The sequence below is a fragment of the Bipolaris victoriae genome, assembly GCF_000527765.1.
Source record: "Bipolaris victoriae FI3 unplaced genomic scaffold scaffold_0, whole genome shotgun sequence".
NCBI lineage: Eukaryota > Fungi > Ascomycota > Dothideomycetes > Pleosporales > Pleosporaceae > Bipolaris > Bipolaris victoriae.
In genome coordinates this window covers 570,049-598,017 of record NW_014575392.1, presented here as the reverse complement: position 1 = coordinate 598,017, position 27,969 = coordinate 570,049, and the positions used below count along the sequence as shown (strand labels likewise).

Here is a 27,969-nt window from a genome sequence, read left to right as displayed (position 1 = left end):
AACGAGAGTAATAATGAAATCCATCCATCCTTATATCCTCATTGCCTCCAGTCCTGCCATCCCATCCATCCCATCTTGGCGGGATGTCACATCAAGTGACTCCGAGCCCCGCGATGATCATTACCTTCTGACGTGGACGTCCCTAGGCCTTCAGCCATCTCATCACTTGTCAAGGAGATAATCCTTCTTGTTACTTGTAACACAACCGTGCGTCGAAGTGACGGCCGGACGAAGCCTCTCGAGCTTCGTGCCACAAGTTGAGCCGTTTTGGTATAGCGCAAGTGTACGTTGCAGGCCGCTAATTGTTCTAAACCTATTGTGTCAGCACGCAAAGTCCTTTCGCGAAAAGCGAACGAAAGTTACAGCAGGCCGGATAAACTCAGAGTGTATCTACGCAGAGGCTATATATCTTTATTAAACATCTAGAACTTTATTTGTTTATTGTAAGTTATAGTTATAAGACCGCTAAATAAGCAGGCCGCATTTCTATAAAATGTAGAACAGTGGTGTACTACTATTGCAGCTTTAACGCTTAACATAAAAGATTCGTATGAGCCCCTTAGATTATTGTAATCTTACTATTTAAGGCTTATAATAGATAGAGATAGATCTAGAGAGTAAGCAAATGTGTACTTAAATCTAATTGTCTCTGCGACTTGGGCAGAACATGCTTGAATGATATTGGTGGTTCGCTGCGGAGGGATGTTCGGCCCACAGGGATGGACGTTAGTAGTCATTTGTTGTGACTGCACCGCAACTGGGGTAGAGTAGGATAGGCTTGGCAAATCGAATCATGTAGTTACTAGGGTTAATTCCAAGTCGATGCATACCCACAAATATAAAAATTACAATCGTGAGACACCTGCTTCATCTTAATAATGCATTAGTTAATGAGCAGTGCTGACATAGTCTTAATTACTGAGCTAGCTGGATAAAGGTAAGCTTAAAACAGCAAGTCACCTGACGCTCTGAGCTTACTGGATAAGCATCACGGTGATAATGACAACCCACAAGGTCAAGTACGATGGTCAGCAGATACCAAATTAAGCAAAGCGACAGCAAATACAGGAAGATAACTTTGCGCCTTTGACCTGTTTATAGTACGAATAATGCTATGTATGTGTTCCTCTCCTCCTAACCACATCTGGGCCTCGGGCGCTCTCCAGGATTCCAGGATTGGATCGATTGGTGTTTGAGTTTCGGGCGCATCCCGTTCTACACCATCTAGGCTGTGCACTTCTACCACCGTGGTTTCTCGCTTCCTATTACGCCTCCCCGTATTTGCTTGGCCTTGACCGGCCTCTGTAGCTGCTTTTTGTCGACTGCGTTTCCCTTTGCCTTGGGCTTCTTTGGCCTCTTGAGCCACTTTCTTCCTCGCACGATCTGCCCGAACTGTCTCAAGATAATTATAGCTCACTACCCTCCCCTTTCTATCCTTTTCGACTTTCTGAAGGATTTCAGACTTTGTCTTACGGCGAGTCTTGGCTTCGTTGTTCGCATCTTTGAGGATTCTAATATAATTCTGGTCTAGTGCTTGTTGGGCAAACGATCGTTGGGCAGTATTGGCAAGCTTTTGAACGAGTCTCTCGTGACGAGCTTTGCCTCGCTCGTCACCATTATAAGAGCTATGCTTGATCTGATCTAGCAAACCTATCAGGGCCTCTGTAGAGACGGGCGTTACTGGCGTCTGGGTTGTTTCACCCTGCATAGTATCTCCACAATTGTTTTCAACAGCCAGGGGAGCGTCTAGCTTTGTAAGATCACGAAGAACCCTTTCTGGATTGAACGGAAATAGTCTAGTCTTCGCCCAGCCTGCAAGTATGTTCTTCTTAGTTATCGCACTTTCTCTCGCTAGGCTATATATAGTAGTGAAGTGCTCTTTGTTAATATTTGTTAGGCCTCCACGGTAAAGTCGCTCGACCTGATCTCGATATGTAGTCTTTAGTGGGCCGAACACTGATGTATTATATGGCTGTAGCTTGTGAGAGGTATAAGAGGGCAGTCTGTATAGGGTAATATTGGTTTTAAAATAGAACTTAAGAACTTCTAGAGTTTTATACGTACTGAAGCTAGTATAGATTAGTAGGCGCGGTTTATAATTCGCTCGAGCCTTAGTTTGGGGATCGAATACTTACTTTATCTACTTAAGGCTGATAAAGGAGTCGTTTTAACCTAACTTAGATAGGCTGTAGAACTATCTAGGGGTAGGATACGTCGTCTAGTTGTTCCTGTGGGTAGAGGCTGGCTAGATGATTATTAGATTTAGCGACTCACTACTTGCTGATACGTATTCGATAGCGGTTACTATTATCCGCTTAACGCCCGCACCTTTATAGTCTCGTTGGTTATCCTTACCTATAAGGACTTTAATAGTGCCAAGCATGCTCAGCGTGACTCTTGTCTTATCTATATTGTAGACGTTCTCTAGCAGGATATCTGGTCTACGGAGCTCCCTCTTGATTATCTTGAACTAGTGTATAACCTTATTATATATATTGTTATTATGGCTCTCCTAAGCTATTGCTTTGTTGTTCCTTGACTTGATCTTGGGGTGATGGCGGCGGAAGTCTTGAGGCTAGTTCTTGTGTGGCGGGCTGGCGGGCCGATTCGATACTCGTTGGCGGGCGATGTAGAAGGCGAGGGAGGGTATGTACTTAATACGGATTAGGGATCCACTGGCACTCATTTGTAGCAGGAAATTAATAAGGGCTTTCTCCTTGGCGGGACTTAGGTATTGCTGTCTCTTAGCTGTGGCCTTCTTTGAGGGTCGACCTTGATGCTGATAATAAATAGTAGTACGAGGAGCGTTACTATGTCTAGCTTGAGTAGAGATGCTTTTGCGCATGTTGGGAGGTAATTCTAAGGCTAGTGCCTGACTGGCGGGATCTATGGTCGCTGCAGTATGTATTGCAGCTTCCTTACTGAATGTATGTTCTAGTTGTGGACGTTCCTCACGTTCGCGCTAATAATAGAATAAAGAATGATAGAAAGTACTAGAAGTAAGGGTTATATGACTGACTGAGAGAAGAGTCACGTGAATATATATTACAGATGATAAAGCTGGGCTCGCTGCGCTAACCTCTTATCGCGAATCTTGCTAATCGCTCTGGCAACGGAGAAACTTTCTGATCACTACTACAGATTATTATCTGGCATTTTGAGAGAGGAATCTCAAACTGTGATACCTAGAGCATCGCCTAAGATCACTGATAATAAGATTTAGAGTAAAATAGTTGCGTAGGCTGAGGTGCCGGCTGAGGCACAAAATGTCGCTGCTGGCGTACTAACGATATATAGCCACACCACGGCGTATTTTTCTATCTAGATATTACTTATATGTAGGATATATGCAAGTGGAAATAATGAGAGATTTTGACCATATTTCTATGAGTTTCTCCACATTTTATCTACTTGCTTAAGAAATAGTGTTCCGCCACACCAGTTGTTCCGGTGCGAAGGGATGCAGGTTATGCCGTATAGTAGTCGGTGGATGTTGTTGTAATTGTGTGTGGAGCCGGTACTAACCTGACCTGGGAAGTCAGGCACGGCTTGCCCGATTAGGGCAACTATTGCATGCACTGCGGGTGAGGGGGGGGGGAAGTATAACTCAACGTAAGTATTACTTGGGAAAAATAATCTCTCGTTTCTTTATAATAAAGTATATGGTAGCTCCTTATATATTGCATTCACTCAGATAATCTTTCCCTCTATCTATCTCTCTCTGTAAAAAAAAAGAATTCAAGAACTGAAAATCAAGAAAAAAGTGCGTCGTCCAAAATCGACATCTTCACACCAAAAAAATCCCCCCCAACTAATGACTTCTCCCCCCAAAAAGTGTCCTCAGACGCCCTCGTCCCCCTTACCATAATCAAAGGCGCAGGCCACGAATTTATCGCCCTACCCGAAGGCGACAATGCCACTGTCGCAGATTTCCACACGTACTAAAGCCTTTCCCCCTCCCCTTCTTCCCCCAGTCTCTAATCCACACTCAGAACCCACACGCGCACCACCACAACCCCCACAACCCTAACCTCGGGCTTCTACAAAATCACCGCGGGCCCTGCCAAACCCGCCTCGTACACATTTGAAGAATCCAAATACGTGCTCAGCGGACAAATCGACGTGCTGGACTGTGCAACGGGTATCACGCATCATTTGGTAGCGGGGGACTTTGCATTTTTCCACGTGGGGTCAAAAGTCGAGTTTTCGACGCGGAGTGCAGGGATGGCGTTTTATGTTGTTACGAGGGGGGTGCGGGTGGAGCATGCGGGGTTGAAGGGACGGGAGGAGAAGAGGGCGAAGTTGTAAAAGTTTGGGGTTTGTAAATCTTTTGCATTTGGTTTCGAGGTTTGTAAGTAGTAGTAAAGTAGAAGAGGAAAAATGTTGGGAGGGGATATATCCTGAACATCCAAGTTATTTGAAATCGCCGAGCAAAGAAAGAGAAAAGAGGTTTTTTTGCATGAGAAAGAAACAAGAGTACAAGTTGTTGGCCCATTCATGCACACACACACACATACAACCCACCCCCCCAAGTCGCAGCGCCGTTAAACCAAGAAAACCAAAAAAAAAACCAAAGCCGCTACCAGAATCTAATCCACATTTCCACCCCTTCTATCTCTCTCACACACACGCACCTCCCAAAACAAACAAGTAATCCAAAAAAGAAGAAGAAAACAAAAACAAAATCAAGCCCCAACACCAGGGATACTAACACCCCCTGCCGCTAAATTCAGACCTCCGCCTCTACTCCTCGGCCCCACAAACCCTTGTCTCTGTCGACCCGTACGACCTCTACCCAGCCAATTATACTTGAGTTCTTTATTCAGCCGCCCAATCTTTTCCTGCGCATCATCGCTACTCTGCAGACTGACGAGTACAGAGACGCATTGAAGCATGCGGCCCACTGTCTCGGTAACTTTAGTGCTGTCCATGGGCTGTTGACGGAGCGCAGCTGGGGGCATGTTTTGGGTGTGCGAGGTAGGCGGGGGATACAAGTGGGCGACTGTCGGGGGATGTTGTGAGGGATTCGAGGAAAAGGAGCCGGCGGATGTGTTGGATGTTGCGCGGGAGCGGGTGCTGGCAAAGGTTGAGGAAGTGATGCTTGTGGTTGATTCGAGGTAACCGCCACTACTCTGGCTAGTAGAGTTGAGACTACTCAGTTGTACATCGTTTGCGCTTCCGGCGGTGCCAGGACGGGTATCGTGGGGTATAGGTGAGGGCGACTCGAGACCTGCGTTTAGGTTTTCCAGCGAGAGTCGTGAAAAGATTGCCATGAGCGCTTCATAGCGCGGTAGAATGACGATATCGCGGAACATGAGAAGGGTCATGCGGCGGACTTCGAGTTCGCCGAGTATGGGTATATTCTTATGATTTGGGCTCTTGGTGTTCATTTCGTCAGGGAGCATGACGCCCCAGAATTCGGCCGCTTGGGCCGATGTCATGATGCCAGAGCCTCTAAACTCCATGTCCAGAGGGAGAAAAACAGCCTGGAGAAAAGGTAGTATGGTGGTGAATACAACAAGCCACATCTCAACGAGATGCGGAATCAACCTGTCATCAGGAACATGTCGCAGGGTTTGGTCCAATGAGCCAAAGCCAGTTTGAAGAAGCTCATTGAGATCTTCAATAAGAATAATAGGAGAGCGCTTGTGGATACAGCGCTTAATGTGAACAGTGACTAGAGCGTTGAAATCTTCAACAGGAGGCCGCGGGTCTTCGCCTTCAAATATCAACAACACCCTTGCTTTCAACAACGGCCACGCATCGTCCGGCGACAAACCGTGTATACCAAATGCGCTCCCCAAATGAGACATTTCCGATGTATGTGATAGGGCCTGTCCAGGGGTAGAGAGATTTGATGTCGTCGTTATGGTGCCTGCTAGCAATGGCCACTCGGATCTTTCTATGCTGAAAGACTGGTTGCGCTCTCTATGCGGCGGCTCCAACTGCGCATCCAAAAATGCCGCCGCCTTTTCTTCCTTCTTTGCCCGTCGCAAGTGACGTCCGCCGTGCCTTAGATCCAAGCCCGTGACCGAACTCGCAAATGTACTCGAGTGTCCTGGCGATGAGGGCGCTGCGAATGAATACAGGGGTTCGGGCGCACTTGGGTTAGTGGGCTTGGAATTACTGCTGGCTGACGAGAGAGGAAGAGCAAAGCTATCTCCATCTTTCAGCTTATGTTTTTGCCGCGACAAGAAATGATGCTTGTGCTTTTCCTCTTTTCGTTCAGGCAAGGAGTCGTTTCGCGGAGGAACAAGAGTGGATGTGGACGCGTTGGCCGAAGAGTAGAGTGAAGCATTGGCACTGGTTGTGGACGAGTCGATCAGACTCGTCGTTGAGCCGGCCATCATCATGCGGTTCAGGGCCTGGGAGCTGTGAATGCCAATGCCAATCTTGCCAGGCGAAGGTAGGGCCTGGTGCTTGCTCTCTCCGCGATTGTCGACCTTGATGTTCTTGGGCTTGGAAGAAAACAGCTTCATCTTGCTCTTGCCTTCCTTTGGCTTCTGCGAGGACAGATCTGGTGTTGACGCGGGCTTGGGCGAGGCATGGGCCTGAGCCTGGGCCTGGGCCTGGGAACCCTCGACCCCAGGAGAGTTCAGCGGGCTTCGTGGAAAGGCAGCATTCGCGGCCGTGGTGGCCGTCATTCTACTTGCGGCGACAGGGTTTGGATAAGTGACGCCATTGGTGCGGAAGGTCATGCCCTGGGCAGGGGCGGCCGGGGGACTCTGGGGCTGAGAGCGTTCCGTGGGCGCGGCGTCTGAGGAGGCGGGGATGGTGGTGGAGCGCTTGCGGTAATGCTGGGGATTCTGGGCGTATGCGGCTTGGGCGGCGATCTGCGAGGCAGTGAGCTGGCTCTGCGGGGCCATGGCGGCATCCCTCTCGCGCACCGGGCTCTCCTTCATGGAGCTCAGGCTGGGCTCGAAGTAGCCCTGGGACCGCTGGCGTGGCCGGTGGCCTAGGTGCGCGCTGGCAGCGTGAGGCTGGCTCGGGGCAGCATCGCGCGTAATGGCGGGACGTGAATAGTTGTGGGCAGGGAGCTGGCCAGCAGTGCGCGACTCTGTTGTAGATGTGGGCGACTTGAGCGACGAGGGCGAGAGGACCGAGGCGGGCAGGGGAGCGCGTCGCTGTTGTTGCTGCTGCTGGGTCGCGTAAGGGCCGTCCGAGTCGGACTCGTCGAGAGAGACGGGGCGGCGGACAATGGGCGTTGCTGGCGGGGGAGAAGACGAGGGCATGGTGGGCGGCGATAGCAGCGGGTGGGTTGCTTTTGCGACCCTGTGGCTGCTGCGGCTTGCAGGGAAGGTCAGGTAACGGCAACGGCGTATGGCGTGGATGCAGATGCGCGAATGGATGCTATACGGATCGATGTCGAGGGAGGGCGCCTGGCAATCGGAGCTCCTATTCCAGCGCTCGCATGGCCGGCATGGGGACGGGGAGCGTAGCAGATGCAGGCGGTGCCGTGTGCCAGCAGCATCGAGGGGACGGGAAAGCAAGTGGGTGGGTTAGCAGAACAGTCGACGTCGATTCACACTCCCGTTGTTCCATGGCCCGCTAGCCCTCCACTCACACACGCACACGCCCCGCCCTTGGCCGTGTCATTCTCCTCCTTCACCACCAGCACCACCTCCTGCACATATCCCTCCCCCCCGACATCAAAAATGCCCGCCCTCACAGCAACCTACGCCTCTCCCACGTCCCCTTCCCACTCCTTTTCCTCCGATCTCCCCGCCCTGGCTTCACCACCCTCGACTGCCGACCGCGTCGCATACCTGGCTGCGCTCGCATCGGCGATGAAAGCCATGCAAAAAGATGTCAACGATTTCCTCACCCAGAAAATGGCAGACGACAAGGCTGCCGACGATGCAAAGGACGAGGAGACGTATGGTGAGGAGGTGGTCGACGACGACTGAGCCCGCACACAAACATATCCAAGACAATTGCTATTCGATTCATGGGTATATACTATCCATACAGGCCTTCCACACGCCATCACCGCCATCCCGCCGCCCCGGTCGTTCTCTTGCCCACGCTGCCCCGCATGCACCCGCTGTGCACCACGCTGTTGTCTGGGAACACGCGAATCGCACTTCCACCAAACCGCTTGTGGCAGACGGCACAATGCCGGTCCTCGTCAATCACCACTCGTCTGTTCAATCCACCCGGCACTTTGCGTCCGTACTGGTCCACCTTGTTGTCGTTTCCAAGTAGCATTGCTGCCTCGACTGCCACCTTTTCCACCCCCCGCAGCCGCGAAACAATGCGCTCTTCGTTGAGAAGCGAGTTCGCATTGCGGATCCGACCAAAGAAGTACGACTCCAAGTCTTTGACGGGCAAACTAGGCGGGATCAGGTCCAGAGTTGTCGCTGCTGGGAGTCGTGCGCCGTGCTTAGAGAGCAGTTCGAGAGCAGGAGGCCAATTGGGTTGGTGCGGAGGTGGCGGCGAAAGATACAGGGATAGGAGCACGTGATATATCGACAGCTCAGTGTCTTCAATCGTCCCTTGAATGTTTGATCCAATTTGTGGTGATCCGATTTTTGGCGATTGGTTGGATGGGAGAGACGATGGTGATGCTGTGTAGACTTGGTTGCAGTATCTACAACATGTTTAGTTTTTTGTAGTCATTGCAAGTTCCATATCTAGGCTTACTCCTCGGCTTTCTTGTAGTCCTTCAGCTGGAACACATAGATTGCCAGTGCTTGTTTGTGCGATCCCATCTTGCTCAACACAATGGCGCGTGCTTCATAGTAATCCGCATCTGATCGTTCCTGTCAGTCTCTGTGCATCCCATATCAATTTCCCAACCACAATACATACCGTTAGCTGGAAGCTGCTGGAACACACGATACCGGTTGTACTGTGCATTGCCCCTCTTCAAAAACGTCTGCAATCTCTCCCTCCAATCCGCCTTCTCCTCCTCGTTTGCGAAATCCCCACTCTTAAGCCTTTCCAGCAGCAAGTCGACCAGCCGCTGGTGAAAGTCGACATTGAGGTCGTTGAGCTCCTCGATAATATGCTCCAGATATCTAACCGCCAGTTTGAGATCAATCTTTTGCAAGAACTCAAGAACCCGGTCTCTCGGCAGCGTCTCCGCGTTTTCCGTATCCGCAAGGAAGACTTCCATCCCGAGCTCGGGATTCACTCGTAGCGGCCATTCAGCATACTCGAGAATAAGATCAATCAGCTCTGGAGGCAGCGCCTGTAGGTAGCCCACCGTACGTTGTGGTCCCTGTAGCGCAGACGAAACCTCCTCGTCCGCCTCGTTCTTGCCAAACTTCTCCAGCAACTCCAGTGCTTGTCGATGCAGCTTCTTGCCGTGCAAAAAGTCAATCAGATCCGCGTACCGGCCCGTCTCGTACAGCTTCTCCTGGACGACATCCGGCTCGCAAAAGTTGGGCAGGCGGAACAGCGAGCCTGCTACACTGGGATTTGCAATCATGTATGCCCGGAACAGTGTCGTGTCTACCAGCTGCGCCACTTCAAGCAGTTTGGCCTTCCAGTCTACCGGGCCCTGCAGTGAAGTTTCTTCGATGAAAATGTGGAAAGGCGGCTTCTCAGCCTCCAGTTGGCTACCGCTAGGCGTAGGCAGGGGCTCTTTCAAGTTCCCCTCTGTGTCAATGTAGCGCTTAATTTGCACACGGCATTGTGTAAGGAATGACTGTAACGCACGTACAGAGTCTTTGAACTCCTTCTCCGACACTGCTTTGTCGGTCTGTGCTGGATCTGTTGTCCTCTTCTTGATACTACCCTTTTCCACTGCTGCCTCTTCTTTGACAGCACCAGCCCGGATAGAGGCAGTGTCTGAGTCGACCTTCTTGTGCCCACCAACACCAAATCGGCCCATCATCGACCGCCCAATCGTTGCTGCAGCAGGAGCCGTAGTTTCTTCAGCTTCCTCTGCAGGCTTCTCCCCGTTTGTTTCATCCTCCTCTGTAACGCTTCCATCGCCCTTGACGCTCTCCTCCGGCGCCAGGTTTCCAGCAATCGATCTTGGATACAGAGCAATGACGCGCTCAGGCGGTGCTTTTGCGTCAATGAAGAGCTCCATTGCCTCGCGGTACTTTTTCAGATCAAACAATGCTTGTGCTTTGAGTATCTGAATCTCCCGTATTCTTTCTTCTTTGTCCAGAAGCAGAGTGTCTTCGAGCATATTGAGAAGACTCAACGCCTCGTCATAGCGTCCATTAGCGACTAGTTCATCAATCTGCGTCTCATAACTCTGCGCTCCCATTCGCCATATGCATCGATCACTGGCGACCAAGAAACCTTTACCCGCATGGGCCAGACTAATGTTAGGTTGGGGTACATGGAGGAAGTTGGCGTTGGGCAATGGGATGAGTTGTAGCAAGTTAAGTGTATCCGGATTCCTGATTTCCAAACTTCCCTTTGAAGGCGGTTGGAGGGTAAGCATGTATGGGTACGAGTAGGCAATAGTCTCAGGGGCAGTTTGCCAGGGCACCTGCCGCTTGTCAAGGGCGTTGCCATCCGTGTCGATAAACAAGCTGTTGACATCCTTGGCCAACAGCATCTCCCCCTCTCCAAGTCGTGTTGCCAGAGGCTTCGGTACCCAGCTGCCCATGCCCATGTATCCCATGCCCGAAGATGATACTGCGCCAAAGCGCGCCCCGCCCTGACTTCCATTCTCTGCAAGTGCACCTGGCTTGATGATGTCTTGTACCTCTTGTGTCTCAATATCGACCATGACGAAGCCGGGGTCCATGCCAGCGACAATTTTGGTGCCGGTAGCCCACGTCAAGCTCTTGACCGACGCAATCAGTGATATCTCCACGGCATCACCCGTCAACTCCATGTCCTGCCACGTCCATAGTATAATCTTTCGCTTCACCGCAACAGCCAAATGGCTCACAATCGACGGGATCCCAGTCGATGGATCCTTGACAATGTTGCTAGCCGCAGCAAACGTAGTGGCGCCTCGTGTCTTCTCCAACTTCTCCTGCAGCGCATACGTTTGGATGTCGTGTATCGAGACATAGTTGTCCGACAGCGAGACGAGAATGTTGGCTTCCTTGATGATGGCTAGCTGCTGGATGGGCCGGCGCGAGAACTTCTCTTCTTCGCGGAGAAGGTCCGCAGGCTTGGGCTTCGGTGTCGGGGGCTGCTGCGGTTGGCCGTTCTGGCCACCATTCTGCTGCTGCTCGGCTTCGACGTCTTCGGCCTGGTCGTTTACGCGGTATATGCGCAAGGAACCCGTGTTGAGTCCAACAAGCACGCGATCGCCTTGTATTGTTAGCCAAGTGGACCAAATGCTGTATAGAGGCACGCTCTACCATATGCGAGGATCGATTCGATCTTGGACTTGTCGCGCTGTTTAAGCTCGACAATAGGCCGGGCAGTGAAGGCAGAGAGCATGGTGGCTATTATTCCAAGGGTTGATTCATTGGGCCCGGATGTTGTCGCTGCTATGCGACTGCTGTTGCGCGCACCGAGAGCTTCATGGGCAGTGCCGGCGTGCGCCTGAGCTGGGCGGTCCATCGTCATGGCCACGGAGCTTTGGCCAGGGTCCAGCCACGTGCAGCCACATCACTCGAGCATACTACGTACACACCGGGTCCTGTTCCGATAGCTGATTGAATAGAATCTAGAAGTATAACAAAGAAGGATAATTTTGAGACCAGATACTTGTATTGGTATTCTACCTAATCTAACTAAGGTGCTCTGCCCGATTAATGGGCATAGTAGAGCGGCGAACAGAATGAGAGTGGGTGTTGCTGCATGAGCGAGTGTGGATATGTGTAAAGTGACTTTAATCAGAAACTCTGGAGTACACGATGAAGGAGAGCATTTGCCATTCTATATCATCTCCTCCATTTTCACACCCGCTGACACGCCACTCGAGTGGGCACATCCAAGGGCCATTCGCCGCCACCGCCGTCCCTAAAACGCATGCATAAACAAGTCCCGGGCGCAAGCGCCTCACAGGATCAACTCAGGCGGCGTTCAAAAGAACGCAAAAACCAACCCTTCATCCAGAGGGACGAGGATGCTTCCACCCGTACACAAACACAAAAATGTCGACTTTCAACGTCAACACATTTCCCCAATCTCCCAACGCGGTCCTCTCGAAAAACATTGAAAGTAAGGAAAATGGGAGGAAAGCACAACGCTTGTTACCAATCAGCACATCAACCTCTCTCTTTCTCCCCCCAGCAACAGCCGCAAGCAACGGGTGCAAAGCATACAAATTCCAGAAGTGGGCCGGTGGGTTGAATGGGAGAGAGAGAGGCGTGGCGAATGAGCGAGTCATATCCAACATATTGCCGGATCATATTCAGCACACATCGCTACTCTATTGCGTCTTTGGACGACAACACCATGTACGCCAAGAGGTCACCTGTGCAGCGCGGCAAGCGGGCAAGCCACGGCGAGGCGCGTTGCGGCGGTGATGCAGCGTCGAGGCGTAGCAATGTTGGCCAAAGGAAATAGAAAGTAGGAGGGCTGAACAGAGAATCGGGCGTAAGGGACCTCGGGAACAGACATACTCAAGGAGATATGCACAAACCTCATCATTTGATGGAAAGACACTGCAGACAACGCACATGTAGTCTCAGGAGACAAGGAGACTGCATGTAGGGTTGACGTAGGGATGGTCATCTGCAGAGCTTCACTGTCAAACTTCGCGATGAGGGGATATCGATCCAACGCGCAGCCCGCAAGAGAGAGCAGTAACACAAGACAAATAAACACAAAGAAATACATATTGGTTGGGTATTGTGAAAGAAAAAAGAACCAAAATGTGAAATCAAAAACACCGACACATGCGAGCGGAGAAGCAAGCTTCATCAACGCAAAAACATGTGCCCAAACCCCTTCTCTGGAGAGCGTTTCCGCATCGTCACGGAGAAGGGGGAAGAAAACTTCAATCGCAAGTTACGGTCTGAGCAATTACGGCTCATCGCAGGTCGGTCAGGTCGATGATTGTCTAGTAGCGTGTCCAGCCTTGGACCGGTTGACTCAGAAGGCAAGCCGAAAGGTCAGGTGGTTCAAGACTGGGGTACTGTTATTCGACAAATACGGATCTTAGATGAACGGATTCTGCTGCTGCTTTTCCTGTGGATAGGGCGACGGCGCATATTGATTCGAGAAGGGACCAGTACGGTCGTCAGCAGGCGAGGGATCAGCAAGCTGTCCATGGCTACTCGTGCGCAAGTGGCCTGGTCGCGCCGATTCAGTCACCGCATGTGCACCAACACGGCCGACCTTTTCTGTTGTAGGCTCAACACGACTTTCTTGGTCGAATGTTGAAAAAGGCCGGGGTGCAAGCGTATAGGGCGCTGTCTTGTTGACATTGTAGTCATTGGGCACATATCGCGGTGGCGCGGTAGTAGGGTAATCGGCAGCAATCTTGGACTCATGGTCCATGGCAGGGTTGACAGCATAAGGGTTGCGTCCTGTTTCTGAATAGTCGCGACGGAAGAGATGGGTTGAGGCGTAGACGAGACCGCCGATGGCTACAAAAAGCCAGATTAGAACTAGGGCGGTGGAGATGAGCGCTTCAGTCTGAATGCCGCTCATGAGCTTGGCGATAACGCGCTCAACTGATTCAGTGATCTCATCCTTTGCTTTGCCACTGGGGTCAGCAAGAAGTTCGGAGGCCGAGTCTGAGTCGCCCTTTTCGGCAAGGGCACCAAGAGAAAAGGTGTCGTTAGCGACGCCAGGGAACTGGACGTGCGCGTTCTCTTGTACCCAGGTGAGGCCGCTTTGGAAGCTCTCGATCTTCAGCCCAATCAAGCAGTTGAGTACTTCTTTGATGGGGTCATAAAGCACAGTGCCTCCGAACGTGTCGTTGAGCGTGGTGCTCATCTGGTCGACGAATGCATTCAAAGTATCATTGACTGCAGTCGTACTGGTGTTGACCCAAGAAAAGATGTCGTCATTGATTTTGCTATCCAAGTTACCAACGGCACTGTTGACACCGCTGGACCATGCAATGGACGCATTGTTGAGCGAAGAGACAACTTTTCCGGCAAAGTCGGCGACTTGATCCGTGAGTTCTGGGGTCTTGTCCTCGATGGCCTTGAGCAAAAGGTATTGACAGAAGCATGCAAAGAGACCAGCGAGACCCAGAGATAGCAGAAACAGCATGGGGACAGAGGTGGCGTACGCCCAGGCCCAGCGCATGACAGCTTGTCGACGAGCTGAGCCAAAGCGCCTACCGAACCATAGGCCAATGCCGGAAGAAGTTGGGCGGGACGCAAGATAGACGACGTCCATGCCTTCGTGGCCCTCTGCGAAGAGGGCAGCACGCTCTTGCATCTTCCGGTAGCGGCGCATTTCCATCCAAGCCATGGGTGCGCAAACAAGGACAGCAGCAACAATGAGCACACCAAGAGCGATCTTCCGTGCATTGTAAGCCAACTCAATGAGATCATCGAAAAAGTTATTGATTGAGTTGCCCTCGGAACAGAAGGTGAGTGCCTCCTTTTGCGGCACTGGAAGATCGGAACGGTCGAACTCGAATGTGTTCATGCCCCTAATCAACTTCTTGACTTCCTCAAAAGGGGTGCGGATAACGTTGTCGGTAAAGTTTTGCACCTCTTTGAAAGTAGGGATTGACTGGTTGAGCTTCTTGAGGTTCTCTGCCATGTCGGGAGATAGCTCAAGGCTCTTTAGCTCTTTGATTTGCTCGTCCAGGTTGATTGTCGGTTTGCTGAATCCCGGAATGTTAAAGTTGATCTTGTCCATGATGGAGTTGATGCCGTCGGAAACGGACTTGACAGCGTCGCCCATGTCTTCGGTGACCGAGTTGATGGTCTCGTTCAATTTCTTGTTGACAGCCTCGCCGATTTCGACAGCGGCGTGCAGGCTGCCACTGACGGCAAGGGTGATGAGGCAGAGATAGGTACTTGTCATCATGTGAATAACGAAGAGGACAATCTCTTCGACACCCGTGACTGTCATTTCGAGCATCGTCATGAGGCCACTGACTGCCTTTTCAACTCCAGAAGCCGTCATTTCGTTGAGACCGGAGGACATGTAGTGGGGCATCGAGGCCATGGAGCTGCCAATCTTCTCGACTTGGGTGCAAGCACTGAGGGCTTCCCGACGAGCGGAAACGAGGCTTGAGTCAGTGGTTGCGATGGCGATGAGTAGTCGCACAAGGACGAGGAGCAGGAGAATGGTCCAGCGGTTGATCCATATCTGGGAGAGCCTAGCTCGAAGGCCGAGGTATGGTTTGAAGTTTGGTGTTTGGTTTATTGTAGGTCGTGGTGCATCTTGCGGTGGGTAGTAGTCTCGCATCTCATGACTATCGCCAGCGGACATTGATGGAGGCACAGGTGGGAAGGGTTGCTGTTGGTTCGCGGAGGAAGCCATAGCGAACATGTATGACTGCGAAACGCAGGTCTGGTTGAGATATTAGAATGGGAAGAGGCTCGTATGGCTGGTGGGTTGGAGAGCAAGATGGACAAAAGCGCCGTTGTTGTTGATGTAGGCCAGCTAGATCTTGAATATCTACCACAGGTAGGTGGCAAGGTAGAGAATGGAATTAGGTGGAAGTGATGAAATGTAAGACAATAGAGAACAACAGAGAAGGAAAAAAAAGACCAACGCTCCGTACAATGCAATAAAGGAAACGGAAGATGAATGGGTGATGGGTGAATGTGGGTTTGGTAGAAAGAGACGGAGCGAATGAATATCTACTTGACAGTGACGAGAATGAACGTACCTCGAGAGAGCGAGGACCAGCAGCAGGCCCCCGACCGGGTACCAATGGCACGGCGAGAAGAGGCCTGCACGACCAGAATGTTTCGGCAGAGCATACAGGCTGCTGAGGCTCAAGTTAGAAGCAGCACTTGTCGGTAGGGCGGTGGCCCGAATAGGCGCCCGCAGAAGTGGAGCAAGCCACTGCCGGCCAGTCGTTTGCGAGTCCGCTGGCCGGGCTGGCGAGGGCTCGAAACAAGGCGCTAGAACAGCAGCGTCTGTCGGCGTGAGCTGTTTGGGGCTCGAGTGGCTGTCGTGACTTGTCGTTGCGGATGTTGTCGTTTGCTCCACGGCTTGCGCTCATGGGCGTGCGCACGGTGGGCGGCCGGGACGAGGGGCAGACCCCACGCCCTGTTGTTGGCGTTGGCGGCCAGCGCAGAATGATGAGCGTCTTGTCGAGCGCAAGGGAAACACAACCTCTGGGTGTCGGTCGGTGGCAGAGGAGGTGCTCGAAGCACGGCAGAGATGCGCGTCGCCGCCATTTTGTCCTGTCGCCGCATGGCAACCGCATCGAGGGCCTGGCTTGTGGCGCCGCTATGCCCTGTTTTCTGCGCTTTGCAGCACACAACACGTCATACCATCGTCGTCCATGTCGAACCCTTCTGCTTCAACCCCCAGCATGTTCCTCGTGACCTGCTCGAACTGACACTCGGTGCACAGCTGATGCTCCGCCGATGCTCGAAATAGCCCCCGACATTATTCGAGAAGCAGGTGCCTGCGTTGCCCGAGTGAAGGCCGCAAATACACGACCATGGCTTCGCATCCACACACTCCCTGTTCATGCGTGGCTGCGGCGTAGCGCTCTTGTGGGGAAGGTGCGGTCCCGTGCGCGGCCATCGATCGCTCTTGCCCAATCAACGTCTTGGCGACTACAGAGCCTCAAACATGGCGTTGCTCTGCTTCTAACCTCATCTCTCCTGTCTTGTATACGCTCTTGGCCAGCGCCATGTCTATCGTTGTAGAACAAATCTCGTTCGCTTTCTAGGATATATCTATCTGTCTGCCTGCCTGTCTGTCTCCATGGCTGATAGCTTCCTTCTCGCACTATTTACCAGAAAACAGTTCAACTTTGGTAGTTAGAACACCAGATGATGTTGTTTTCGTTGTCGGTGCACCTGCATCGAGTGCAAACGCCCATTAGTCGCAATAAGATTGCTGCGCTCTGGAGTCACGGGCAATGATGCCTAGTCCTCTATCAAGCCGAACCCGAACTGTACTTTTCTTTCAGACAACTACCATCTACATGTCACACAGCTTTATTAACATGCAATACCTCTCAGAAGCATCTGGAAAATAAAAAAAATTGATTTAGCGGCTTCGTACGCTGAGGTGTCATAGGTCGTATATTGGTTACTAATGCTTTCTTACGTTAACAATCGAAACTACCATCTTAAGTCACATTCACCTCTTCTTCCATACGATCAAAAAAAAACCTCTCCTGGCTACATTAAAATTCACTAGTCTTGCAAAGTCCTCAGTGCCGCAACCGAATACTATTTCGATTCAACAATCCTGATGAATGAGACTTGGGATGTCCGGATGAGAAACTACGGGAGTCCTCTCAAAGAAAAAAGGGACCCAACGATAATAGGAAGTCACAAATTAAGCTCTAGTGTAGAACCCTGATACTAACCCGGCACTTGTGGAAATGAAGTCGCACTTGGCGTCACTCATACTATTCAACACCCGCTTTCTTCCTAGTATTCATGAAATCTACACAAGGTGCCATTGCGGCGCGTTTATGCATCACTGATATGTGCAGTGTGCTGCGCCGTAGACCCCTGATTTGTACCAAGTAGTCTAACCTGGCGATTTCGAGATGGAATGTGAAGTGTTAGTTACACCTGGGATGAGTACTATGACTTTCCAAAACATCGCGCACGCACCGTATGCTAGAGCAAAAAAAAAAACCCCCCCCTCCTAAAAGTACATGTGTACATACTAATTCGCTAATTATTATGCACAAAAAAGGAAGACGAAAGAACATCAGTACATTCATTCACAAAGATCATTCATAATCTTCATCAAGCTCATTAAAAAGGGTATCATTAATTCCGAAATCATGACTATCAACATCCCCCCTCACGCTCACAGACTTACCTTCCCCCCATCCACACCTACGCTAAAAAAAAGATCGAGATACAAAATTAATCATTATCGCAATTTCATATCCACCAATACTTTTTCTTTACATTCTTCCACTCGACAACTCACTCACATTGGCTGGGATCGCGGGTGATGGGCTAGGCGAATACTGCGGCACAGGACTAACCGGCGCGTTATCCGCGTAATACGAATGCGTCTGCTGGCCGGTAGCCAAGGGTGCGGGAATCTTGTCGGGAGAAGGCGCGCCATATCCGGCTTGCGACTGCTGCGCATATGCTGTTTGAGCATTGGGGTCGTAGAAGGGTTGAGCCGGGGCTTGTTGAGCGTTGGGGTCGTAGTGACCGTATGGCTGGGGAGGAGGTACTTGCTGCACCTGTGGTTGTGGAACGGGCTTTTGTTCGTGGTAGTATTGGACGCCTGCGGGAGGCTGTTGGGCGTTTTGTTGCATTGCAGGAGGAGGAGCGGCAGGGCCTTGTGCGGTTTGAGTGATGTTGTTGTCCGTCTTGTTCTTCTTCTTGCGTTTGAGGATGATCCAGACGGCGATGACTATGGCGGCTAGAACTGCGATACCGCCGACGACACCGCCGACTATGGGTCCTATTGGTGTTGAGTCTTTCTTTTTACCTTTATTCAAGCTGCCACCATCGTTGGTTTCGCCCAAGCCTGGCCCTGAGCTAGCAATGGATGTCACATCCGTTGCTATGTTGGTGGCTGATGTGAATGTTATGGAGGGTATCTTGTTGGAAGTAGTCCTGGCCGATATGCTTGTTGCTACTGCTGTCAATATCCTGTCAGTAATGCTATTTAACAATGTTGCCGAGAGGTTGACTTACCGGCTTCGGGCGTTGTCCTGTAGATGATGCCTCCAACACTCGTCTTGGCATCGCACCAGTAGTTCGTCAGTGGGTTTTTGTCGTTGATATCCGTGGCCAATTCCCAGTAACTACACGTGCTAGATGCTCCTCCACTGCGCGACATGGATTAGCAACTGTGGGTAAAGACAAGACATGGTTCATGGGGTCAACGTACCAAAAGATTGAGGAAGAGGGCATAATGACATAGTCACCTGAGCAGGAAAAGAACGTGCATGGTTTTGCTGGGTCACAAATCTGGAACAGGTTGCTGGATGTGGCAATTGCATTGCCCTGTTCATTGGCTGTGATTGTGTCCCCTTTGGCAGGTCAGTAATAACCAGAGTAGACTGAGTATGCCGACTCACAGTACGTAGTGCCATCGTATTCTCGTGTAGAGATGTATCCAATGGTAGTGACGGCCCTCTTTAGCACTGGTGCTGGGGTAATTGCAGCCCGTGGTGCGCCCATGATAGCAGCAGCACCATCTTGCACCAGAAGGGCGAGTAGCAAGGGTCCGAGCATAACGGATGCCATTGGTATGGGTTGGAAGAACAGTAGCAGAAAGGGGGGAAACCATGGGCTAAATGTAGATTTCACTGAGCAAGGTACCTACATACGGCTTGGGCTACAAGCGATGCTAATTCCAGCACCGTCAGGCGGGCAGCGACGCAGAGACCCGCTGCGGCTTCCATGTCAGTACACATCTGGGACGAGCACAATGAAGGCTGTTCAGCTGGGGTAGCGTGCCAAGGAATTCGGCCTGCAGAGGGAGATGAGTCTTGCAGGAGCAAGATGGCCCTGCATTTCCCAATTTTCACAGCACTTGCGCTGTTGCACGTCTTCCATTTTCAATCTTGATGTTTCAGTCTCTGGCTCTCTCCATGTTGATGTCTGTATTTTTCTCGTTGACAGGCGAGCGATTGTACAGCGAACATGGTGCAGTGACGTTCAAGGGTAAGCGAGCTGAGCCAGCACAGCCAGGCGGTACCCGCCCGTGTCGTGTAGACAGCATTCTAATAGGCCACGGCACCAGCCGCTAGCCCTATTACTTCCCTTTAGAGTGACCGCCAGGCAACCCTCGGTCGCTACTCGGGATGTACATGCCTCACCGGTACGCCAACGGCTCGTTTGGGACGACACGGGTTGATCGACCCCTCATCATGGTATGATGTCCCAAGGAGCCTTGCGCCAAAGCCCCAGCTGTCAGATATTTAAAGTTAGTCAAGGTTGATTCTGTATGCACGGCGTAACGAGGGTTGTGGTTGTGCACGTGGGCATGTCGAAGCCTTTCATTACGCTGTCGTTATCTTTTCTGGACTATCTCTTTTCCGCATAAACTTTACGCGATTTTAATGTCCATGCCCATCGTCACCGCCACCTTGCTCTTCCGGATCCAGCTTGATCAGGGTATCGATTCGCATAATAGCAACACACGCCTCCACTGCCGACTTCAACTGCTTGACTTTGCTCATGCTGGGTTCCAGCACACCAGCCTTGAGGGTGTCGTGTACCTTGCCGTTGGTAAGATCCAAACCGTAGTTCTTGTAGTTCTTGGACTTTGCAAGCTGCTTGGCATCTTGCGATGAGGGGTCAGCTGGGTTGACTGTACGTTGTGAAAGAGCATGTCGCGATCGTAGGTTAGCAACAAGCTCAGTGGCATCTTTGGCTGCGTTGATTGCCAGAGTCTTTGGGATGGCGAGTAGAGACTGTGCAAAGGCAGCTATCGCAAGTTGCTCACGAGAGCCCTGCATATATGATTAGCAATGGAATACTGTAAAAGAAGGTTGGAATTAACTTACCACTGACGTTGCCCACTCTTCCAGGTAGATGTGCAGCGCAGTCTCAACGGCGCCACCACCTGGGACAATACGTCCACTCTCCAGCGTGCGCTTGACGGCAGACAACGAGTCGTGTACTGATCGCTCCATCTCATCAAGGGCATAGTCATTTGCTCCTCGCAGGATGATGGATGCAGAGGAGAAAGCCTTGGTGCCCTTGACAAGGATACACTCGTCGTCTGAGATGCGCTCTTGTGATACCTCCTCTGCGTAACCCAAGTTGGCTGCCTCAAACTTCTCATCGCCGTTCAAGTCGGAGAGTGTGCTGACTAGGGTAGCTCCAGTGGCCTTTGCTATCCTTCGTAGATCTTCCTTCTTACACCTTCGCACCGCCATGGCGCCCTTTTCGACAAAGTGCTTTAGGCAGAGGTCATCGATTCCCTTTGTGGTCAAGATGACGTTGGCACCGGCCTTCAGGATCATTTCAATACGTTCAGTAACAATGCCAGCCTCGCGCTCGCGGATCTTCTCCAGCTGTTCCGGATCGTCAATGGTGATGTGTACGCCCAGCTTCATTCGCTCCTTCTGCAGGTTGATATCTAGACAGGCAATCTTGGCGTCGGTGATGCGTGTCTTCATAGCTTGCGAGGCGACTGTGCAGTTGAGGGCATAGCCTTTGACGAGTATCGACTGGGTAGCGCTTTGACCATGTGCCTTGAGGATGTTGACAGCCTTTACCGGGTATTTGACCTCGTTCTTGTTGTTTGTCATCTTGACAGCGGTCATGGCGTCTACGACCATGTTGGCGAAGAAGTCAGAGTCGGAGCCAATGATCTTGCTGGACATGGATGTCTTTGCAATGTTGACCAGCGAGTCCCGGCCCAGAGCATCAACCTTTGTGCTAATGTTCTCGTTCATATACTTGACAGCCTCCCTCAGAGCCAACCGGTAGCCTGTAATGATTGTGGTGGGGTGAATCTTGTTCTTCATGAGCTCGTTGGCTCTCCGCAGCAGCTCAGCTGCTATTATGACGACCGAAGTTGTGCCATCTCCAACCTCCTTGTCCTGCTGCTGTGCGAGGTCGACGAGGATTTTGCCTGCGGGGTGCTCGATATCGAGCAGACTGAGGATGGTGGCGCCGTCGTTGGTGACTGTGACATCGCCAATGTCGTCGACCATCATCTTGTCGAGACCCGAAGGCCCAAAGGACGACTTGACGACATTGGCAATGGCTGTTGTTGCAAGGACGTTCTGGTCGCGAATGTCCTGGCCGCTGATTTTCTGGCCTCCAAGGACTGTTTTGCCAGTTAGTCTATGTTCCTGTTCTCCGCTACCAGAGCTGGCCAAGCTTACACAGAGTGCCCCCGCTGCGTGACTGCTCGAAGATTCCTGCCATGTCGTCGTATTCCAAGCTGTGTCGCTGTGTTGTTTGCTGCCTCTACGCGGTCCAGAAAATCTCCAGCATGCCCGCCGCCCGCGTCGGCGAATTGTAGCTCCGCCGCTGTGCCAGTCGCGCTAAAGTGGACCCTTGCGCCGATGACTCGGCCCCTCCACACATTGGACGCTGCCCTCACACGAGCCTGCGCCCAAGACCGCCCTTTTCACCTGCTCAAGCTCCTTGACTGTAGCTGTGACGCATCTCCCTTCTGACACGTCTAAATCACCTATAAAATATCCTCTTTGTCCCTCAATTGCATGTAAGCGTTCTCAAGTCGCGTCAGATACCCCGCCCTGCCCCGCCAACATCCCCTATAACACTTCCTACACTTGCCAAATACGGGCTATCTGAGCAACCACCACTATACACCCTTTTCCTGGAAGCTTGAATCTATTGCAGAGATTGCTACTGCGTTATCTGTACCTTTGATTGTGCTAACATTCGCCGCCTACAACAGACCCAGTATGGCTGAAGCTACGGCAGCCGACGGTCAGATGAAAGATCTTTCCATTTCTGAGACCAAGAAGAGCAAGAAGGACGGCAACCCCCAAAAGGCTGCTAAGAAGCCTCAGCAACAAAAGAAGAAGGTTCGCTCCCCCGATTGGAGCTGTGCTTGGAGTTTTCGCCATGTTGACACTGCAACAGATTGAGGGATCAGCGCTCATCGGTATCGATGTCGCAAAAGAGGTTGACCTTGGAGAATGGTACCAGCAGGTCATTACCAAGGGTCAGATGATCTCATACTACGATGTTGCCGGATGCTACATTCTCGAACCCTCCTCGTATGCCATCTGGGAGAACATCAAGTCCTGGTTCGACGCGCAGATCAAGACTCTCAAAGTCAGGAACGCCTACTTCCCAATCTTCATCAGCGCAGACAACTTGGAGAGAGAGAAGGAGCACGTTGAGGGTTTTGCTGCCGAAGTTGCCTGGGTCACAAAAGGTGGCAAGTCTGACCTTGAGAAGCCTGTCGCTGTGCGCCCTACCTCCGAGACCGCCATGTACCCTTACTTCGCTCGCAAGATCCAGTCCCATCGCGATCTGCCCCTAAAGCTTAACCAATGGAACAACGTCGTTCGGTGGGAGTTCAAGCGTATGTCCTTGGAAATACTGTCATTGATTTTCTATCTAATATCCCTCTAGACCCTATGCCTTTCATCCGATCACGCGAGTTCCTCTGGCAGGAAGGTCACACTGCGCATCTTACAAAAGAAGAGGCTGGCGCAGAGGTTCTGCAAATCTTGGACTGGTACTCCGACGTCTACCAAAACTTGCTCGCCGTTCCTGTTGTCAAGGGTACCAAGACCGTCAACGAGAAGTTTCCTGGAGCCGACTATACCACAACTATCGAGGGTTTCATTCCTGCAACAGGCCGTGGTATCCAGGCTGCAACCTCCCATTGCCTAGGACAGCATTTCTCAAAGATGTTCAATATTACAGTCGAGGATCCTCATGCCAAGGAGTCTGGCAAGTCAGAGCACGTCCACGTCTGGCAAAACTCATGGGGTCTGACTACCCGATCAATCGGTGTCATGATTCTGACTCATGGTGACAACCGGGGTTTGGTCATCCCTCCCCGGGTGGCTGAAATCCAGGTTGTCGTCATTCCTGTCGGTGTTACAGCCAAGTATGTTTTATCCGCGCGTCCTTAGAAACATGTAACTAACGTTAGCAGGATGTCCGCCGAAGACAAGGAGAGCCTTTACAGCAAGGTCAAGAAGATCTCAGACGACTTGAAAGACGCAGGCGTTCGTGTTGAGACCGACTACCGTGAAGGCTACTCCCCTGGCTGGAAGTTCAACGACTGGGAGCTCAAGGGTATCCCTCTGCGAATTGAGTTCGGCCCCAAGGATGCTGAGAAGGGCGTTGTCACCACCTCGCGCCGCGACATTGACGACAAGGATGCTGCACGTGGTACCATCAACGTCGATGACCTTACACAAGAAGTCCCCAAGCTTCTCGAGCAGATCCAAAACGATATGTTCGAAAAGGCTGACAAGACCTTCCGCAGCCACCGCGTACAGCTCACCAACTGGGACGACTTCGTTCCCACTCTTAATGCCAAGAATGTTGTTCTCGTTCCTCACTGTGAGGGTGACAAGTGCGAGGACGAGGTCAAGGCCAAGAGTGCCAGGACGGCGTTGGGTGATGGTGTCGCTGAGGACAAGCAAGCTCCTGCCATGGGCGCAAAGAGTTTGTGCATTCCTTTCGACCAGCCCGAGGGTATTGAGCCTGGCAAGACCAAGTGCATCAACCCCACCTGCACGACTCCTGCCAAGCAGTGGATCTTGTTCGGACGAAGCTACTAGTGGAGCGATATTAGTTCGAGTGTTTGTGGCGTCCTTTTCTGTTTGTTTGAGCATTTGGTGGCATGGAGTTTGATGGCACGGTGTTTACGTCATGGGGAAGGGGGTTGTCGTTGCACTAGCCATTTTCAAGTTTACAATGTTCGATATGATCGTAGGCATGATTGTCAAATGTCTATGTCTTGGTCCAAAACTTTTCCTTGTGTAGGTGTGCTTTCTGGAATTCAGTGAACGGAAATTTAGCAGCTTGTCATCATGTCGTGTCACTGTCACCACAACTTTCGCATTTTCCTAATTCGTTATTTGGGTTGATGACTCCTAAGCACCCTTCGCATTTCTTATCTGATCGAGTCATCCGTCATGTGTTACGAATTTCTCCAGGTTTTCCTCTGCACCATTCACAAAATCATTTGTGCTACATTCGTGTCACGATTGACGAGTGTGCATACTTTTTTCTTGTACGAACCTAGTACTTTGTCACAGCATCAAAAATGGGAGTCAATGTCGTAAATCAGACATCCTCACAAGACCACGCATGAAGAGAAAACAAGATATTGGTGTAATCTCCCCAAGCACTGAGTGACATGCCGATCTCATTCTTCTAATATCTACCATAAGTCATGTGTAGTCATCATACAGCGTGAAGTCGTATCGAACCCTCTCTACCACCACTACATCTATACGGGCAACATCTAGCTCGTATCCATCTCATCACCACCCTTCTTCTTCTCCTTCTCCACCGTCTTCTTCACACCATCCAAAAACGCCTTGACCGCATCTCCGCCACCTAGTGGCATAGCGCCACCCCTCATGTAACCCCCGTTCTCAACATCAACTTTCAGGGCTTGACTAACCGTCGGCAACGCACCCGTCTTGAGCGCTTCAGTCAGACTACCCAGCGCAGCCCTTAATTGTGGTGCGCGCAGAATCCTGGTGAGAACGTCGATTTTCTCCTCGCGGCTCAGCGTCTGGATAGCCATTTGGGCGGTCTCAGAGTTTGGATCGATTTGTTCGACGTCTTCGACTTCGGCTTCGAGGAGGAATGGCGTGGTGGGGAGTTGGGCGCAGAGAGCGTCGATGATGTCATCTGATGCGTTTTGAACGGTGGGGACGGTGTGCGAGGGCCAGAGAAGATCGAGGAGCGTGGTGAAGGGTGCGCCGGAACCTTGTTGGCGCGAGCTGCTGCCGCCGCCCATGTTGCTGCCTTTGAGCGAGTCCATGAAGTTGGAGACAATTGCTGAGACATCGCCTGACGCGGCTCTGTCGAAATATTAGCTCAGTGTCTGAGAATACTAAGATTCAGTAGAGAAAAGAGAGCGGGCGCCGTGGCGTAGCTGGTGAAAGACGTAGCATGATGCTTATTTTTCTATTGTTGTACATGAGCAGCCAGTGCCAATATCCCATGTTCTTGGTTGGGCTTATGCTTCTTCCCAAACGCCGTATCGTGACAGAATGTCCTTTCGAGTTTTTTTTTCTACATTGGGACTCCAGCATAGTCTTCCACAGTAGTTTCGGTTGCTTTCAGTGATTCCACTACGCCACGACGCCGCATATAATTACAAGTAGACGGAACCTACGCTCTGCCGCCGTCAGCACCTCCTTCACGGGACTCTTCACCCTCCTCTCGGATATCTCCACCGGTAGCATCCGCTCCAGCGCCTCCGGTGCTACCGTGGCGGTTTCGGCTAGATGAATGGTCTACGTCTTCCATCGTCTCGTCTTCGTCGTTGCCGCCGTGTGGGTCGGAGAGACCGGCAAGTTCAGCCTGCACATCGATTTCCTCGCCTGTCAGTAGCAGGTCAACGATTTGACCAATCTTTTGATCACGCTCGCTGAACCATGCGGCACCACGTGGGTGTTCCGACTTGGATTGTAACCAGAAGAGGTAGCGCTGTGAACTGGACGAGAACTTGAGAACGTAGATGCGGCCATCGGTAGGTGATCTGAGATTGTCCGAGTCCTCTGCTGACTCTTTGCCAGTGTATGGGAGGAAGGAGCCGTCGCCGGGGATCATGATGAGGTCAAGCTCGGACTGGTCGAGGGGCCTGTCGCGGGGTCGCCAACAAAAGTGCACGAATTCTGGCATCGTCAGTCTGATGCATGGGGTGAGGTAGCTGCGCACAAACCATCTTCTCCCTGGTAAAGGTAGACGTAACCAGGTGTCGGGATTGGCTTGACCGTCTGCTGGTTGCCATCTCGGCGCTGAATGTGCGATTAGTACAGGTAATGTGATTGAAATAACTTCATCCAGCTTACCGTGAGCTCGCACTGGCCGGCCTTGAAGGTGATCAGTGGCTGAATGGACATGTTTGGGGTGGTGTTTGTGATGCTGGGGACAATGATGTTCGAGCTTCCCAGGCCACTTCGGTGGAGCTGGCGGCGACGCGGCGGGAAGCTCCGAGCGCCCCGGAACAATGCTCGGCCCGGTCACGCGTATCGATTGGACAGCTTGGCACACACTGGAGGATTTCACGAAATTCCGACCATCGCCATCACCACCGACCAGCACTAACGACCACAGCGAAACGAAATGGCGGCCACACAAGAGGACACGAAGCCCACCACCAAGAAGTTCTCCAAGGGGGAGAGGTCGATACCGCACCACAGCCAGAAGGCCAGCAAGTACTACCCTGCTGAGGACGTTGCCGTCCCCAAGAAGGTACGTTCGCGATAGAACCGGGAGCGTCAAGGCAAAGCGGAGAATTGCAAAGAGACGGGAAACGAATCAATGTGCCTGCGTGCAGCGGGTGCGCCATTATGGAACTTGGGAGAATAGAGCATCTTCTGGAGCTCCGCTAACTGCGACCAAAGGCCCGCAAGACTGTCCGCCCTGCAAAGGTTCGCCAGTCTCTCCAGCCCGGTACCGTCGTCATCCTCCTTGCTGGTCGCTTCCGCGGCAAGCGCGTCGTTGTCCTCAAGCACCTTGCCCAGGGTGTTCTCCTTGTTACCGGTCCCTTCAAAGTTAACGGTGTTCCCCTCCGCCGAGTAAACGCCCGCTATGTCATCGCTACCTCCACCAAGGTCGACCTTGCAGGCGTAGACGAGAAGGTTATCGAGAAGGCCAGCCAAGACGGCTACTTCACCAAGGACAAGGCCCCCCACAAGCCTGGCGAGGACGCTTTCTTCAAGCAGGGCGAGAAGCCCGAGGTGCGTAACTACGATGAGCGCTCTAATGCGACGATACTAACAATCGCAACAGAAGAAGGAGACCTCCAAGGACCGTGTCGAGGACCAGAAGGCCATCGACAAGGCCCTCCTGGCCACCATCAAGAAGGAAGCCCACCTCGCGGACTACCTCGGTGCCAGCTTCAGCCTCCGCAGCTCAGACAGGCCTCACGCGATGGTCTTCTAAGCGACGGATAACGATCGGGCATTCGGCGTTCAGTGCATGGGATGAAAGATGACTTCGGCATACTGCAGCCGTACTAGCGAGGATCAAGAACCGCAGCGGCATGGCAGCCAATTTTTTTCATGGAGGATACCGCCAAGGCATTTACCATAAGACTTTATAACGAGCAAGCGAATCTGAGACGGTCCAGAAGTGAACATTTGGTCTCTGCTTGCGTGATGTCATAGTTGGGCGTTCAATTGGCGCGGTACATACAGGGCGGTAATCGAGTACTGATGCATGGAATAGAGTTACAGACACATTGACATTGTTCGACCGATGACTGCGCCGGCTGCTACAAGAGCTCCATCCGATTATGACGTAAAGGTATCAGAAACGACTACAACCGACCTGAACCCATGCCCCAAGGACCAATCGCGCCAAT

At 51.8% G+C, this 27,969-nt stretch overlaps 13 protein-coding genes across 13 annotated transcripts; 6 read left to right on the top strand and 7 right to left on the bottom strand.

The window, feature by feature from the left end:
* Positions 1-162: 162 nt before the first annotated feature.
* On the bottom strand, positions 163-2,845 carry COCVIDRAFT_32618 (hypothetical protein; the record flags this gene model as incomplete). The annotated part of the gene is made up of 5 exons (XM_014707146.1): positions 163-307; positions 850-871; positions 1,297-2,130; positions 2,275-2,464; positions 2,615-2,845. 5 exons carry the CDS (start codon positions 2,843-2,845, stop codon positions 163-165), a joined length of 1,422 nt encoding a protein of 473 aa, XP_014562632.1.
* A 615-nt stretch (positions 2,846-3,460) lies between these two features.
* Positions 3,461-4,308, top strand: COCVIDRAFT_32617 (hypothetical protein; the record flags this gene model as incomplete). Its single annotated transcript, XM_014707145.1, has 3 exons — positions 3,461-3,482; positions 3,845-3,938; positions 3,993-4,308. 3 exons carry the CDS (start codon positions 3,461-3,463, stop codon positions 4,306-4,308), a joined length of 432 nt encoding a protein of 143 aa, XP_014562631.1.
* A 151-nt stretch (positions 4,309-4,459) lies between these two features.
* Positions 4,460-4,654, top strand: COCVIDRAFT_83115 (hypothetical protein; the record flags this gene model as incomplete). Its single annotated transcript, XM_014707281.1, has 1 exon — positions 4,460-4,654. One exon carries the CDS (start codon positions 4,460-4,462, stop codon positions 4,652-4,654), a length of 195 nt encoding a protein of 64 aa, XP_014562767.1.
* Positions 4,655-4,685: 31 nt separating this feature from the next.
* Positions 4,686-7,232, bottom strand: COCVIDRAFT_83144 (hypothetical protein; the record flags this gene model as incomplete). The annotated part of the gene is made up of 2 exons (XM_014707280.1): positions 4,686-6,848; positions 6,888-7,232. The coding sequence occupies 2 exons, from the start codon at positions 7,230-7,232 to the stop codon at positions 4,686-4,688; spliced, it is 2,508 nt and encodes an 835-aa protein (XP_014562766.1).
* A 423-nt stretch (positions 7,233-7,655) lies between these two features.
* COCVIDRAFT_32615 (hypothetical protein) lies at positions 7,656-7,907 on the top strand (the record flags this gene model as incomplete). The annotated part of the gene is made up of 1 exon (XM_014707144.1): positions 7,656-7,907. The coding sequence occupies one exon, from the start codon at positions 7,656-7,658 to the stop codon at positions 7,905-7,907; it is 252 nt and encodes an 83-aa protein (XP_014562630.1).
* Positions 7,908-7,986: 79 nt separating this feature from the next.
* COCVIDRAFT_32614 (hypothetical protein) lies at positions 7,987-11,364 on the bottom strand (the record flags this gene model as incomplete). Its single annotated transcript, XM_014707143.1, has 4 exons — positions 7,987-8,590; positions 8,644-8,752; positions 8,812-11,232; positions 11,283-11,364. 4 exons carry the CDS (start codon positions 11,362-11,364, stop codon positions 7,987-7,989), a joined length of 3,216 nt encoding a protein of 1,071 aa, XP_014562629.1.
* A 659-nt stretch (positions 11,365-12,023) lies between these two features.
* Positions 12,024-12,398, top strand: COCVIDRAFT_11058 (hypothetical protein; the record flags this gene model as incomplete). Its single annotated transcript, XM_014707003.1, has 1 exon — positions 12,024-12,398. One exon carries the CDS (start codon positions 12,024-12,026, stop codon positions 12,396-12,398), a length of 375 nt encoding a protein of 124 aa, XP_014562489.1.
* A 634-nt stretch (positions 12,399-13,032) lies between these two features.
* Positions 13,033-15,327, bottom strand: COCVIDRAFT_21600 (hypothetical protein; the record flags this gene model as incomplete). Its single annotated transcript, XM_014707071.1, has 1 exon — positions 13,033-15,327. One exon carries the CDS (start codon positions 15,325-15,327, stop codon positions 13,033-13,035), a length of 2,295 nt encoding a protein of 764 aa, XP_014562557.1.
* A 2,062-nt stretch (positions 15,328-17,389) lies between these two features.
* COCVIDRAFT_11056 (hypothetical protein) lies at positions 17,390-19,208 on the bottom strand (the record flags this gene model as incomplete). The annotated part of the gene is made up of 6 exons (XM_014707002.1): positions 17,390-17,495; positions 17,815-17,831; positions 17,933-18,591; positions 18,654-18,787; positions 18,850-18,991; positions 19,040-19,208. The coding sequence occupies 6 exons, from the start codon at positions 19,206-19,208 to the stop codon at positions 17,390-17,392; spliced, it is 1,227 nt and encodes a 408-aa protein (XP_014562488.1).
* An 815-nt stretch (positions 19,209-20,023) lies between these two features.
* Positions 20,024-21,848, bottom strand: COCVIDRAFT_83869 (hypothetical protein; the record flags this gene model as incomplete). The annotated part of the gene is made up of 3 exons (XM_014707279.1): positions 20,024-20,419; positions 20,474-21,747; positions 21,806-21,848. 3 exons carry the CDS (start codon positions 21,846-21,848, stop codon positions 20,024-20,026), a joined length of 1,713 nt encoding a protein of 570 aa, XP_014562765.1.
* A 506-nt stretch (positions 21,849-22,354) lies between these two features.
* Positions 22,355-24,199, top strand: COCVIDRAFT_11054 (hypothetical protein; the record flags this gene model as incomplete). The annotated part of the gene is made up of 4 exons (XM_014707001.1): positions 22,355-22,477; positions 22,536-22,983; positions 23,034-23,517; positions 23,566-24,199. 4 exons carry the CDS (start codon positions 22,355-22,357, stop codon positions 24,197-24,199), a joined length of 1,689 nt encoding a protein of 562 aa, XP_014562487.1.
* A 689-nt stretch (positions 24,200-24,888) lies between these two features.
* COCVIDRAFT_32609 (hypothetical protein) lies at positions 24,889-26,503 on the bottom strand (the record flags this gene model as incomplete). The annotated part of the gene is made up of 4 exons (XM_014707142.1): positions 24,889-25,456; positions 25,774-26,275; positions 26,323-26,398; positions 26,453-26,503. The coding sequence occupies 4 exons, from the start codon at positions 26,501-26,503 to the stop codon at positions 24,889-24,891; spliced, it is 1,197 nt and encodes a 398-aa protein (XP_014562628.1).
* Positions 26,504-26,726: 223 nt separating this feature from the next.
* COCVIDRAFT_11052 (hypothetical protein) lies at positions 26,727-27,548 on the top strand (the record flags this gene model as incomplete). Its single annotated transcript, XM_014707000.1, has 3 exons — positions 26,727-26,855; positions 27,008-27,343; positions 27,396-27,548. The coding sequence occupies 3 exons, from the start codon at positions 26,727-26,729 to the stop codon at positions 27,546-27,548; spliced, it is 618 nt and encodes a 205-aa protein (XP_014562486.1).
* Between the last annotated feature and the right edge of the window lie 421 nt (positions 27,549-27,969).